Raw genomic sequence first — 14,049 nt, forward strand, 5'->3', positions numbered from 1 at the left:
CTGGTGTGATGTCACTGCTCAAAACCACTGGGCAAACACTTTTAACTGTACACAACTACACAGTATCTGAATATGAGCCAAAAAAATGAAGACAATTTACAGGACATTGTCAAATTATTAGCTCATTATCTACTAGAATGAAAACAACACGGTCACATGAGAAACGTGTGTGAGGAGTGTTTGGATAAAAATTAACCAGGACTCTGAAATGAAAACAAGGAAATAACAGACTATTTATCAACAGTTGTTTGGACCAAGTCACCTAGATTACGGGAATACTGATTTATCAGAGGCCATCAGAGATCCATAAATATGTTATCAGTTCCTCTGACTTTGGCACTAAAATTCTTACTGGAAAAATCCTTAACAAGATGAGGAAACCTGGTATATGATGCTGTGCTAAACTACAGATAGTCAGTGGTGTCTATAGTGTGAAGTCTGTGTGGATATTAAAGGTTCAGCTACACATTTCTGTAGTGGCCCCGGTATTATTTGGTTTTAAAAAGTGCAGCAGTAGCATAGTCACAGGACACGTGAACTCAATCACAGGTGCAAAAGGGTGCTGCAAAGGGTGCTTTAATCAAGGAGATGTTGGTGACAACGAGTGATTGGATTCTGTCTTTAAAGGTGAGTGTTTACATGCAGAGACAAAGACCGATTTATCAGAGGCCATCAGAGATCCATAAATATGTTATCAGTTCCTTTGACTTTGGCACTAAACATATTTCTGTAGTGGTCCCTGTATTATTTGTTTTTAAAAAGTGCTACAGTAGCATAATCACAGGACACGTGAACACAATCACTGATCTCAGACACACTGCATCACACATTTTACTGCCATGGCTATAAAAACAAAAGGGACGCTACAAATCAGGAAATGATTACATTAAAAATCGTATACGTGGCAGCATAGTTTTCCAATATCAGGGTGTCCACTGGTACCTTTGGGGGCTTCTGATGGTTTGAATCATCACACTGAGTCCTGTTTTTACTTTTTATTTTTATTTTCCTGATACAGTATAGTAACAGTCAGCGCAGATACTGCAGCAGTGACTAACTGGCATTGTTCTCTTTCTATTAGACTGTATCTGCCTATTCAATGATCAACATACATGGCTTTAGTTGTGAGACAGATCTAAATACAAGAGATGTCATGTGCATAGAACAGACAAACATAATACAGTGACAGTAATCAGTTGAGGTTGTAAACATATATAAAGAATGAATCAGTAAGGGTGTTAGTAACTTCCAGGTGTCTACAAACAGGTAGAGTCCGAGCCACGTGACCTCCTCTTAAAATGTAGGCCTGGGAAGAGGACAGGCTACGCAACAACAGGGGAAACTGATGCACACCTTGCATGCAGATAAGAGACTGAAACCAGTAAAAAGAGGGAGCGAGAGAAACTGAATCTCCTGAAGGATGAAGATCCAGAGCCAACACATGTTCGGCAGGACAAACATGACTGTAACTATCAGACAAACATGACTGTAACTATCAGACAAACATGACTGTAACTATCAATACTATAGACTACTATACTATGAGGTTTTTTCATGATTTTGGACGACATACTATACTATGAGGTTTTTTCATGATTCTGTACGACATACTATACTATGAGGTTTTTTCATGATTTTGGACGATATGCTATACTATGACTTTTTTTTTAATATTTTGGACAACATACTATACTATGACTTTTTTTCATGATTTTGGACGACATACTATACTATGACTATTTTTTCATGATTTTGGACGATATGCTATACTATGACATTTTTTCATGATTTTGGACGACATACTATACTATGACTTTTTTTTTAAATATTTTGGACGACATACTATACTTTGAGGTTTTTTCATGATTTTGGACGACATACTATACTATGACTTTTTTTTAAATATTTTGGACGACATACTATACTATGACTTTTTTTTAAATATTTTGGACAATATACTATACTATGACTTTTTTTTTAAATATTTTGGACGACATACTATACTATGAGGTCTTTTCATGATTTTGGACGACATACTATACTATGACTTTTTTTTAAATATTTTGGACAACATACTATACTATGACTTTTTTTCATGATTTTGGATGACATACTATACTATGACGTCTTTTTCATGATTTTGGACGACATACTATGACGTCTTTCATGATTTTGGACGACATGCTATACTATGACTTGTTTTCATGATTTTGGACGACATACTATGCTATGACTATTTTTCATGATTTTGGACGATATGCTATACTATGACTTTTTTCATGATTTTGGACGACATACTATACTATGACTTTTTTTTAAATATTTTGGACGACATACTATAATATGAGGTCTTTTCATGATTTTGGATGACATACTATACTATGACTTTTTTTCATGATTTTGAACGACATACTATACTATGACTTTTTTTTTAAATATTTTGGACAACATACTATACTATGACTTTTTTTCATGATTTTGGACAACATACTATACTATGACATTTTTTCATGATTTTGGACGATATGCTATACTATGACATTTTTTCATGATTTTGGACACCATACTATACTATGACATTTTTTCATGATTTTGGACAACATACTATACTGTGACTTTTTTCATGTTTTTGGACGATATGCTATACTATGACATTTTTTCATGATTTTGGACGACATGCTATATCATCTGTTCCTTGTCCCATTGTCCACATTTCATCAAAATCCGTCGGCGAAAACATAACCTCCTTGGCGGAGGTAATTATTACATTTAATGATTCTTTAAGACTGAGACTAAACTGTCAGACAGACGATGAAAGAATAAGCAATTGTCTGGAAGTTAAGGCAAAATAAAAAAGTTTAAAATTTATATTTAAAGGCATAATATGTGTTTTTTGTTTGTTTTGTTGTTGTAGTTTTAACATTAAAACAGAATTCTAATCAACAGCTTAAAAAAAAAAAGTACCTTTATAACTTTGCTGTTGGTTTCCAGTCTCTTAAATAGATGCTTCATTTCACTGATTTCCTCTTCTGCTGCCCTCAAGTGGCCACAAGACATAACAACCAGTACCTTCACATCACAGCTTCAAACCACAAACTTGTTTTCTTCTATAGGACACCTTTCCACATTGCTGAGGCTGTCAACATGGCAAATTAACTTTTGTCACCTCAAAGTTACACAGAAGTCACTGAATTTATGAATAATACTCTTATAATGTTGAGTGGTTTAAGTTTGTGAACAAAAAAAACTCTAACATAGAGTGATGGCGTAGCCTCAAGAAACATTTCCTGCACAATAAACTGACTTGTTTAGTCTTTAGAATTTACATCCACGTAAAATAAAATACTTAAATGGCTCAAGCAAGTTTGCTGTAACAAAAACATCTTTAAAGGCGAGTGTTTAAATGCAGGGACACAGACTAAGCTGGTCATAAGATGACAGTTCTGTTTAAAAGTGGGTCTTCGTCACAGCTCTGTTGCACATCCATGCTGCAGGACTCAATGTAACATTTGTCTCTTAAAAATGTATTATGAAATAATTATCTATATTATTTGCCAGAACCGAAGCATCATAGTCCAATAAAAAAACACGTGTGGTGAGTTTAAAAATTAAACAGAAATTAAATGAAAACAGGGCAGTCAAACACAAGCCATATGTACCTCTCCCTCCATGACCATATTATTCAGGCAAGTCCTCCCAAAATTCCCGTTATCTTTCAGTTCAATGTGCCCCTTGTCCTTTGAACTAAGTCCTTTTATTTTGGCAGTGAGCTTTTCATTGGAAACCCCCTCCAAAACTCCTGATACCACTGTGCTACACTCGTAGATTCTCATGGATCTATTTAAATTGTATTGTACACATGTTCGCCCGGACCCTAACAGATATTGTACTTTTAACTTGTATTAATCTGGGTGGTGATACATGGACCACAACTCCAAAAACAATGCATGTATGATCCAGCTGTCAATTTACACTTAGTATACAAAAGGGATCTAACGGATCAGGTTTGATCTGTGCTGTCTGTGAAAATATCCCATATTGTAGCTCATATTACAGTTATGTAAGTGATTCTGAAAGTATTAAATACAGATTTTGTTCAATGTGAAATGAATTATAAATATGTTGCTAGGTTCAAAAAGTGTCATATCCCATGTTAACTTATCAAGTTTTGAAGTTTAGCCTTTTACATTAACACAGGTCAGTGTAAAGTGGTGGGCTTGAAGCTGTTTGTGGAAATTAAAATGTAGCCTACTTTGATCTTGTGTGAACGGCATAATGTTAATCAAATCATCAAACAGTTCCTTTTTTAGTTTATTCACGAGAGTCATTCAGTACATTCACTTTGACATTTGTTCTTCTTTATGCAGGCTTAATGCTTTACTACAGAGCAACAGGTGGAAAGTCACAGAGTTGACTCAGATACAACCTTCTTGTTTGCTATGGACAAATTGTGCGAGACGCACAAACAAAAGTGAATGTCTGAGAACACTGATGGTCATTCCATTTTAATTCTGTGCCAAGGTTGAGGTGTCCACAGTTTTCCCGTCCTCCAGCGTTGTCTGGCTGTCCTGTGGCCCAAAAGACAAACTTCACTGCAGACCCATCAGACCACATCCAACTGCCTTCTTTGTGGACATCACTGAGTCCAATCCAGGTCCATCCTTCAGCAGGGTCAAAGTTCTTGACCAGGGATTTGACAAAATTGTGTTCATTCAGACTGTGGATAGACACCAAGTTGGCTCCCTCTGACACACAGTGGAGTTCTGCATCAGCCCAGGTCATACGTGTGGCGACGTACTTGTAGCAGCGGCTGTTGAAGTTGAACCAGAACATGGGACAGGTGCCACGCTGTAACTGCCCTTGATGGTCATCAGATGAAGACACAGCACCCAGAGCCAGACCGAACAAGAAGAGGGACAAGAGCATTTTGGAGTCTCTCTGAGTCTTCAGAGAACGTGATCTGCACTGTTGGATGTTATTGAGAATCTTTCAGAAACAGCTGAAAGGTCACTTTCTTTTATATGCTTCAGAGAGGGTGTCTGCACTGTTGGCGAGATATTATTGGTCAAAACCACTTGGTAAACACTGTCACTGGCACACGACTACACAGTATCTGAACATGAGCCAAAAAAGACCACCAGCTCACCCAGAGACGTCACATAAAACCTATAATTTATTCATTTCAGTCAAATGTTGACATAGTAAAACGCTGCTTTAGAAAAGACATGTGGCTTCAGCTTCAGGTTGAGGGGACACGAGGGGAGACGTATTGCTTTGTGGTTGACTATTTTTTTCATTTACAACTGATAAATAATAACAACATACCAAACATGGGCATGTATTTACACATCAACAATATTACAATAGTACAAAGCCTTCAGTGTGTCCTCTCTTGCATTGTGAACTTTTGTATTTTTTTTTGTTTTAACATGCAAACAGGTTTTAAACAACATTGCTTTTAAAAAAAACGTAACTTTACACAGTCATGACAACGGCCGATAAAACACTAAATATACCCTCCTGTTGGTTTCCTGTTCATCACAGCATTTGACACCAGAGGAAGGAAGAGCGTCCTCACGCTGACCTGCTCTTCTGCTGCCCTCTAGTGGCCACAAAACACAAGTAGTTTTATATTCTAGCGTTGCAGCTTCAAACCACAAACATCTTTTCTTTTCAAGATCGCGCCTCCACATTGTTGAATCTCTGAACATGGCACATGAACTTTTGTCACCTCAAAAATACATAAATAAACAATATCTTACAATAAATAAGTAATACGGCACAATTATTCTGCTCTTTGAACACAATGAGCAGAGGTGTGTTTGTGCATGTGTGCGTCATGTACAGGTTAATCGTAAAAATGACAACCACAAGGCCTTTCTGTGACACCGAATATGAACAGACCATGGCGCTTTATCAGCTCTAGCAGTCCAAGACTCACTGACGGGGGGGAATCCACTCTTACAATTTACAAATGTTATTCTTACAATCTTGAAGGTTTTATGAAATATTTGTGGATATGAATAAATCCTGGATGGGAACAACCTCCAGAATGACATATGTAACGCTTTCCTAAAAATGGACTTCTTTAGTATTTGTTTAAATGTTACACCGACATCATGTCAAATACTTAAAGGGACAGTTCACCCCTAATTAAAAATAAATGTTTTTCCTCTTTCTAGATTGTTCTGATGTGACTTGCCAAGTGTTCGAGGTATCGGAGTCGTAGAGATGTCTGCCTTTGTTTGATTATAATGGAACTAGATGTCACTTGGCTTCTAGTGCTTAAAGGAGAAAAAAAAACATCTGAAAAACTCAAAAGCAGTGTCTCTTTCCAGAAATCATGACCCAGTTACTTAAGATTTTCTTCCTACCAACTACACAGCCGTATAATTGCGCAGAGGGAAGCATCTACTCTTGGATGAGAGGCTTGTGCTCGTGACAGCGTGTAAAAATTATTGGCGTCCCCCACGGCTGAGCTGTAATGTTGGCTAGCTCAGTGGTGCTAGGTGAGCTAGTATTAGATGCACGCTTCCTTCTACTCACAACAAGGTCTGTGGATTATCTTGAGTGACTGGGTCGAGATTTCTGTAAAGAGACATTGCTGCTGAGTTTATCAAGTGTATTTTTTTGCCGCTTTGAGCACCACAAGCCGAGTGCCATTTAGTTCCATTATATTGGAAAGAAGGCAGACATCTCTACAGCCAATATCTCCAACACTCGGCAACTCACACCAAAACAATCTTGACTGATAAACAGCACTACATGTAAGAAGAAAAATATGTATGTTTGATTTTGGGGTGAACTGTCCCTTTAAATGGCTCTCGCAAGCTTTCAATTGAATTAATAAATTTGGGTGACTGTGACAGTGATGACAAAAATGGCTCCGCATTCAGTGTCAGGGCATCTACATGATGTGTTGGTGACCACAACAGGTTAGAGTCTGTCTTTAAAACGAGCTTTTAATGCACAGACGGAAACCAAGCTGCTCATGACACACAAATCATATTCAAAAGTGAGTCTTCACCTATAGGTCATCTCTGATCTTTTTGAACCAAAGATGTTTTTGGCACTGAAGCAGTTCGGGGAAATCCCGGCCCTCTCTTCACCATTTGATTCATTATGATCTGTGGGATAAAGCAGCTCTGTACTCTGAAAGGCTTAGTGTTGGAATGATGATAAAAACTTGTGGCATCGTTTCTACTGTATTGCACTTTACCCCCCGTGTTTTTATAGCTATCCAAACAATGCAAGACATGCACGCTACATAGCATTTAGGAACCTTGCCTTTGGATGTTTCCTCCTACTAAGCAGAAATGTACCACTGAAGCGACTGGCTATGCATGAACAGATACAGGGCGGGGACAAAATAACACAAACACTAATACGGTCTGCCAGATTTGATGCTGTTATTGTAAAGGCTGCGTTTCTTGTCTGACTTTGTATGCATCATCATCACTCATGTCATTTGTGAGTGATTCCCCTCATCCCATGCTGCATTTCCTTCAGACTGACATTAGCAGCGCAGCAGGCTGGTCCCTCAGTGATTTGAATAACAAATAGATGTTTTTCACATCATGCCATGTCAACAGGGAATTTGTCTTGAGGATTTGCTTGGCTCAGAAAGGATCATTTTTCCTGCCAATAAGTAGGTGGAGAGCCAAAATAATAAGAACCAATGTTAGAGTGATAACTGTAATGCAGCTTGTGCCCTTGTGCTTCCATTATTCTGTCCACACCCTGTGTTGGTTATCACAGACAGTTTAAAACAACGACCACCTCTGAATGAAGTGATATTTTCAGTCAGTAAGAATAAATGTCAAAACCTCCTCATGATCATGATTTTGTTGAATACAGCTATTGTTTTTTAAAACAAATGTCTGTGCTGCTTGACTTCTCTTTTGACGTAATGTAACTCAAGGATTTCAAAAGGAAAAATAGCTCTGTGATAGGGCTGTGTTTCCATAGCAACCCCGGGGGTGAGTGGGATACCATCGCACACCCTGAAATCAGTCATCACGATGTCAGAAAGCATTTCTGTGAGGAGTCTGATCTGCTTTACATTATCACAGACCAGGCGTCCTCCCAGGGCTCATTCAAGGAAATCAGATTCTGTGGTTAAAAAAAAAAAAACACTCTACAGTACATCTATGCTGCAGGACTTAATGCGACGTTTGGCACTGAAAAATGTATAGGTCCATATTATATACAATGTAAAATTATCAATATCTATTCACACAAAAACATCATAGAGTAGAGTGCATGAGGAGTGTTTGGCTAAAAGTCAACCAGGACTCTACACTGCCAACACAGAGAACCAAAAACTGTTCACTATTCATAAACAGTTTTTGATCTCTGGCACGTTCAGGAGAGCTTTAGTGTTTTCAATGTCAGAGTCAGTCAATTAAAACCTCTCACAATGCTTCCTTCAGATGCCAGATACTGTTAATGCCGCACCTTTTGTCACTCGCTGGCGCCGCACGGACGGAGCCTCAGTGAGAAAAGGTGAAAATGTGTCGGCATATTAAAGTGTTGTACTGCCTCAGCCCTGGTTGCTGTTTGCGTTACATAATACGCTACCACACAATAACCAAAAAAAGCTCCACATCATACACCTAAATAACTATGGCATGTATCCTGGATATACATGCAGCACGGGGCAGGTATGTGATATGCAGATGAACTCAAAGGAGACTATCGATGGGGCAGAGATCGTGGCCATCAGGTTATAAACACATCTAACTCCTCTACAGATGGTTTTGTGTTTGTAACTGAAATGATGAAGAGGCTATCAAGTCCTTGTTGACCTCCCGGGGGGTGGACGAGACTTGAAAGACAGAAATAAAGGAACATTCCACCTGCTAAACAGGCTCATAAATAACCAAAATCACAAGAACAAAAACAGGGGCATATTCAGTCCAATAGATACTGTACAAACTAATTACAGCTTCCTCTTCTCTCCGTCTCAGCTTGGCAAATCTCCATTTTGCTGCGCAGAATCTCCTCCTGTAGACGGTTCGCAAAGCGTGTGCAGACTTCAATCCTTTATAAACACATGTTCGGTGTTATAAAGCCTTTAGAGAACAGGCAGCTCTGTGTCTTCGTGGGTTTCCTCAGAACACATGGCACCTTATTGTCCACTTGGCACCACTGCTGGTGGTGTGATTTTGTTGCGGTGTATGTGTGAGTGTGTGGCATTCTGCTGTGCAAAGCGTCACACATACTCGGTGCTCGCATTTCCACTGCGCGGTGTCCAGTGTGTTTGTGTATGTGTGTCTATGAGGGTATGTGTGTGTGTGTGTGTGTGTGTGTGCGTCTTTAAGCACGTGGCTCCAGCTTGTGTGACAGTTCAAAAAGCGTCTGTTGATTGTCGATAATGTGCAGGTATTGAACACTCGCCCTCAACTCCGCACTGTCGACCCCGATTACCTCGTTGCCTAAGAGACAGACATAAAACATGCACATTAGTCACACATAGAAGAGTTTTCTCTGCTGGAAAACACACACGTTCACACACATTTGGAACAAACACAGACTGTATTATGGCCATATAAAGAGAGTAAAAGACTGTCTGGAAATGGTTGCTTAGAAACTGTAAGAGAAAACGGAGTGGTACAGGTGCAGTGCACAAACTCAGCTGCAGGTGGCGGTAGAGCCCTCACAATGAATGGATCCATCACTACTTAAATCAGAATCTGGTTTATTGCAAGCAATTTGTCTTGGTGTGTTGGTGCATACCATAGTAAGACAAAATGAAATTAACTGGAGATACCACCTAGTGGTTGAAAGCCTCCGCCAACCAGTCAAGTTACACTTTTCATCCACATTTATCAGACTCATATGTAGCCATGACAGTAAGCAATGCTTTAAATGTGGATGTTGCTGCAAAGATGCTACAAAATTTAAAACATTGATGCTTCGAACACATCTTCAACTTGGCAGCACAACAGATCTGTGCAATCAGCACAGTTTCAAGGTGGACACCCCAGATTACTGTCACCAGTTTAGTATGTGACCAAATGCCTCTCCTTCTGTTCCTGACTTAAAGGGATAGTGCACCCAAAAATGAAAATTCAGCCATTATCTACTCACCCATATGCCGAGGGAGGCTCAGGTGAAGTTTTAGAGTCCTCACAACACTTGCGGAGATCCAAGGGGAGAGGGGGTAGCAACACAACTCCACCTAATGGAGGCTTATGGTGCCCCAGATTCAAATTCTACAGTGAGGCTAAAAACAGAGTTCAAATGACGTTTTTCCAAACAACTTTTTAGGTCAGGGCTTCAGGACACTTGGATCACTACAGACGAGCAGTATGGAGATATTTTGTGGTTTCAATTATGTGTTTTTGGACGTTTGAATCTGGGGCGCCGTAAGCCTCCATTAGGTGGAGTTGTGTTGCTACCTCGTCTCGCCTTGGATCTCCGCAAGGGATGTGAGGACTCTAAGGCCCAATCCCAATACACCCCTTAACCCTACCACTTGCCCCCCTCCGTTTTGCGCGTTCACGCATAGGGGTAGGGATGTCCCGATTCTCATTGAGGCAGAGGGGAAGGGCGGAGTGCTAGGGCTATATGGCCCTCCAAACGGAGTTTTTTCAGAGGCACACTTCAAAGCGAGTGCTATGAGAAATCTCCCAGAATGCCTTGTGAATCACCGGCAAGATGGCAGGGAAGGCTTCAGAGGCAATGAAAGAAAACCATAAATGTAAGTATTTTCTAAACTAAAGATTTAAAGACTACATTTGTTCTAACAAACATAACAAAAAAAATCGCTAGTTGTGAGGTTTCCCTGGCAACATACTCGTCACGTCTTTTTATGACGTCACTGACGACTAATGATGACGTTTCCGGGTATGAAGGGTTGTCCCATTTCATAGGGGAATATTTCAACCCCTACCCCTTGTAACTTTGTTGCAAGGGGCAAGGGGCACTCGAAAAAGAGGCGTAGGGGTAGGGGCAAAGATGAGAAATGGGATTGGGCCTAAAACTTCACCTGAGCCTCCATCAGCATATGGGTGAGTAGATAATGGCTGAATTTTCATTTGGGTGCACTATCCCTTTAAGATGTTGAATAATGGTTTTATTGCTGAACATTATGATGTCAGAGTGACGTTGACCTCTGACTTTTTGGATATAAAATGTCACTACTTTATCATTTTATCCTATTAGACATTTGGGTGAAATTTAATCATAAGTAGTTATTGTTATTGTTATTGAATTCTTGAGTTATAGCAAACATCTTTTGTGAGGTCACAGGAAACTTTGACCACCAAAATCTAATCAGTTCATCGAGAATGTTACGGACATAAGTCATAGTGACCTTGACCTTTGACCACAAAATGTAATTAGGTTATCCTTTGTCCTTAAGGCGGACACATGGACAACCTGAAAACATAGTGCCTTTGGCCAAGGCTGTCACCAGTGCAGAGGCATAAAATTAAAAGCAAGTATTGCAAAAATCAAGAAGCATAAATATAGAATGAAAAAAAATTACCACAAAAAAAAGGAAAGAGTGCTTTAGGTAGAAAATATGTACAATATATCAGAATTAAAATGAAAGAGCTGTGCATCCAAACCTAACAGTTTGTTACAAGAGGGGAGACTATGAGCCTGTAGAGCCCCTGTACAGTAAGCCTGTTTTATAATTTGTGATGTTCACATCATTGCAACAGAATTCACTCTGAAGTGGGAGGACTCACCTGGCTGGTCGCTCTGGCAGTGGCGAATCATCCTCACTGTGTCTGCGATCATATGCTGTTGGTTTAGGAGAAGACATGTTGCATCAGTGCAATACCAAACAGTCGAGATCTAATAGTGATGGTGTGTTGAGGTGAAATGCAAAACACAGCTTGGTCTCAGAGAATTTGGCCTCTGTAAATAAAGGTTTCGGTCATTCAATCAATCAGTGAAGTTGTTAATCTGACTCCTCCTTCAATGGTCACTGCCCTCTGACAGAGTTTTCTCCTCTCAGACCTGACAGATTCACCGCCTTTCCACTAATTTAATTCTGCTTTTTACTGACCAGGACTGAGTAGAGCTAGCCAGTAATCTTGTTTTGTCGATAATGTGCAGGTATTCAACGCTCGCCCTCCTCCTCCTACCACCCAGGGGTGATTGTAGTTAAAGGTGGCAGTGATCATTTAAAGCACCACTCTTCACACAGATTTTATAATCTCCAATTTAGTTTTACTAAAGACGAAAAGGAGTTTGAACAAGGTGGCTGCTGTTAAATTCTCTCTGCAGCATTATGTGGATTTCGATTAATATAAATAACAATAATTACTTTGCCAGACTCTGTTGGGTAAAATGCACAGGTGCAGTTTGTGTTGGTTCAGGGTGTTCAATAAAACCCCTAGTGGCTGCAGCAAAAAAATGCATGTAGGGATTTAAATCTAATCTGTATTTTTTAATAACACATAATAAATAAGTAACAATATCAACCTTTTTTGTGTCCTCTTACTGACAGAATAAGAAAGAGTCTTTTTGTTAACTTAAAAGTAACTTAAGTCCCTGCTTCCCTTAGCTGGCAGCCATGGGTGCGTCCGTACATACAATCTGTTGAAGAAATAAAGCTTTCTATTTCTATATAAATTAAGAGTTAAGAGATAAGCACATTCACTGTGCTTGGTGCTCTGCTTCGCCATCTCCTCACACAGAGTGCCCCAAGTACACTCTGCCACACTGAAAATGCGGTGCTCTGAATAACCATGGTGCTCTGTATAACCAAATGGTGTATTCCGACAGCGCTCTTAATTTACAAATGGTCTGGTTTGTGCCAGAGTGCGCCTGGCGCTCAGAGTGACTTTTTAGGAACACATCCCACAGTCCGAACACCGTATTTAATGTACACAGCATCCATAGCCTACTGGTCATATTAGACACCACGGGATAGGTCCATCAACAAGTCTGCGACACACATCTCTGCAGAAATGCTAATAGCTGGGATCTGTATCTCGTTTACGGTCATGTTTTTAGTTTGTGCACGTTTGGTTTCTATGGTAGTGCTCGGTGTATTAGTGGAGATATGAAAATGCACCTGCTGGTAATCTGATTATTAATTCTCCTGTAAATAAAGCCTCTGTTGTACGCATTACATTCCTCAAGACTTATTTTGTAGTGAACCCCCAACCTCAAAGTTCAAACTGCACCTATGGTTAATGTGTGCCAAACTTGTGGTTATCAACTAACGCCTGCCTGTGTCTGACTCGCAGTGCAGCGGTGAGTTTAGTTACTAACATGTCAGCATCTGATTGTGACTGATGAGGCCGTTTGTTTCTTCTCTTTCTTGTAAAAATAAAAAAAGAAATCAAATTGTTTTTTCTTCTGTTCCTTGTTGGCGACATGCTGCTCTGATTAATTACTGAGAAACAAACGTATGATTGGGAGCAGCTGTGGCTCAGCAGGTAGAGCTGGTCACCCCTAATCACTGGGTTGGCAGTTGGATCCCCATCTCCTCCTGTCCACATATCCACATATCAAAGTGCCCTTGGGCAAACTGCTCCCACTGATAAGACCAGCACCTTGCACGTTAGCTCGCTGCCATCCGTGGTGTGGGTGGGTGAATTAGAGGCAAATTGTAAAAGAGGGCTATATCAATTACTGCATTTACTATTAATGTGATCGATCAATTGACAAATCCTGTTTTGTGATAAATGTAGTTACGAGATGAAAATTTGAACAATCGCCTCATTTAATATGTTGTCTTTGCTGTGTGACATTTTGAAACACAAACTCAAACAATGGATGTCTTTAGAAAGTGACTCAACTCACCAGCTTCTCAAAGTTGACCAGGTTGTCGTGGAAGGTTTTATTTCCTTCGTGGATAAAGGTGATATCTAAGAGCAGAGGACAAGTTCATTACTATTGATTTGTTCACCAAAAGCAATAAAGTGTGTGTGTGTGTGTGTGTGTGTGTGTGTAGGGGTCGGAGATGATACCTTTCAAGAGAAGAGGCATGAAAGGGATCTTGGGAGGCTTCATCTTCTTGAAGGCTTCCCTATAGGCTTTGTGGTTCAGAGATGGATCCTGAACAAAGACAGGAGGTGGAGA

The 14,049-nt window shown here is 39.8% G+C and overlaps 2 protein-coding genes across 2 annotated transcripts in view; both read right to left on the bottom strand.

The window, feature by feature from the left end:
- Positions 1–4,298: 4,298 nt before the first annotated feature.
- LOC126383675 (lactose-binding lectin l-2-like) lies at positions 4,299–4,999 on the bottom strand. Its single transcript, XM_050034270.1, has one exon. The coding sequence runs from the start codon at positions 4,924–4,926 to the stop codon at positions 4,438–4,440; it is 489 nt and encodes a 162-aa protein (XP_049890227.1). The 5' UTR covers positions 4,927–4,999; the 3' UTR covers positions 4,299–4,437.
- A 2,797-nt stretch (positions 5,000–7,796) lies between these two features.
- Positions 7,797–14,049, bottom strand: part of rapgef5a (Rap guanine nucleotide exchange factor (GEF) 5a) — a 65,693-nt gene continuing 59,440 nt past the window's right edge. The window contains exons 23-26 of the mRNA XM_050034269.1: positions 13,938–14,025; positions 13,771–13,835; positions 11,700–11,754; positions 7,797–9,437 (exon numbers count right to left, since the gene is read on the bottom strand). Of these exons, the coding sequence (XP_049890226.1) occupies positions 9,319–9,437; positions 11,700–11,754; positions 13,771–13,835; positions 13,938–14,025 (327 nt within the window). The 3' untranslated portion in view covers positions 7,797–9,318. The remainder of the gene's footprint in view (positions 9,438–11,699; positions 11,755–13,770; positions 13,836–13,937; positions 14,026–14,049) is intronic.

The sequence above is a fragment of the Epinephelus moara genome, chromosome 22 (genome assembly GCF_006386435.1).
Source record: "Epinephelus moara isolate mb chromosome 22, YSFRI_EMoa_1.0, whole genome shotgun sequence".
Taxonomy (NCBI): domain Eukaryota; kingdom Metazoa; phylum Chordata; class Actinopteri; order Perciformes; family Serranidae; genus Epinephelus; species Epinephelus moara.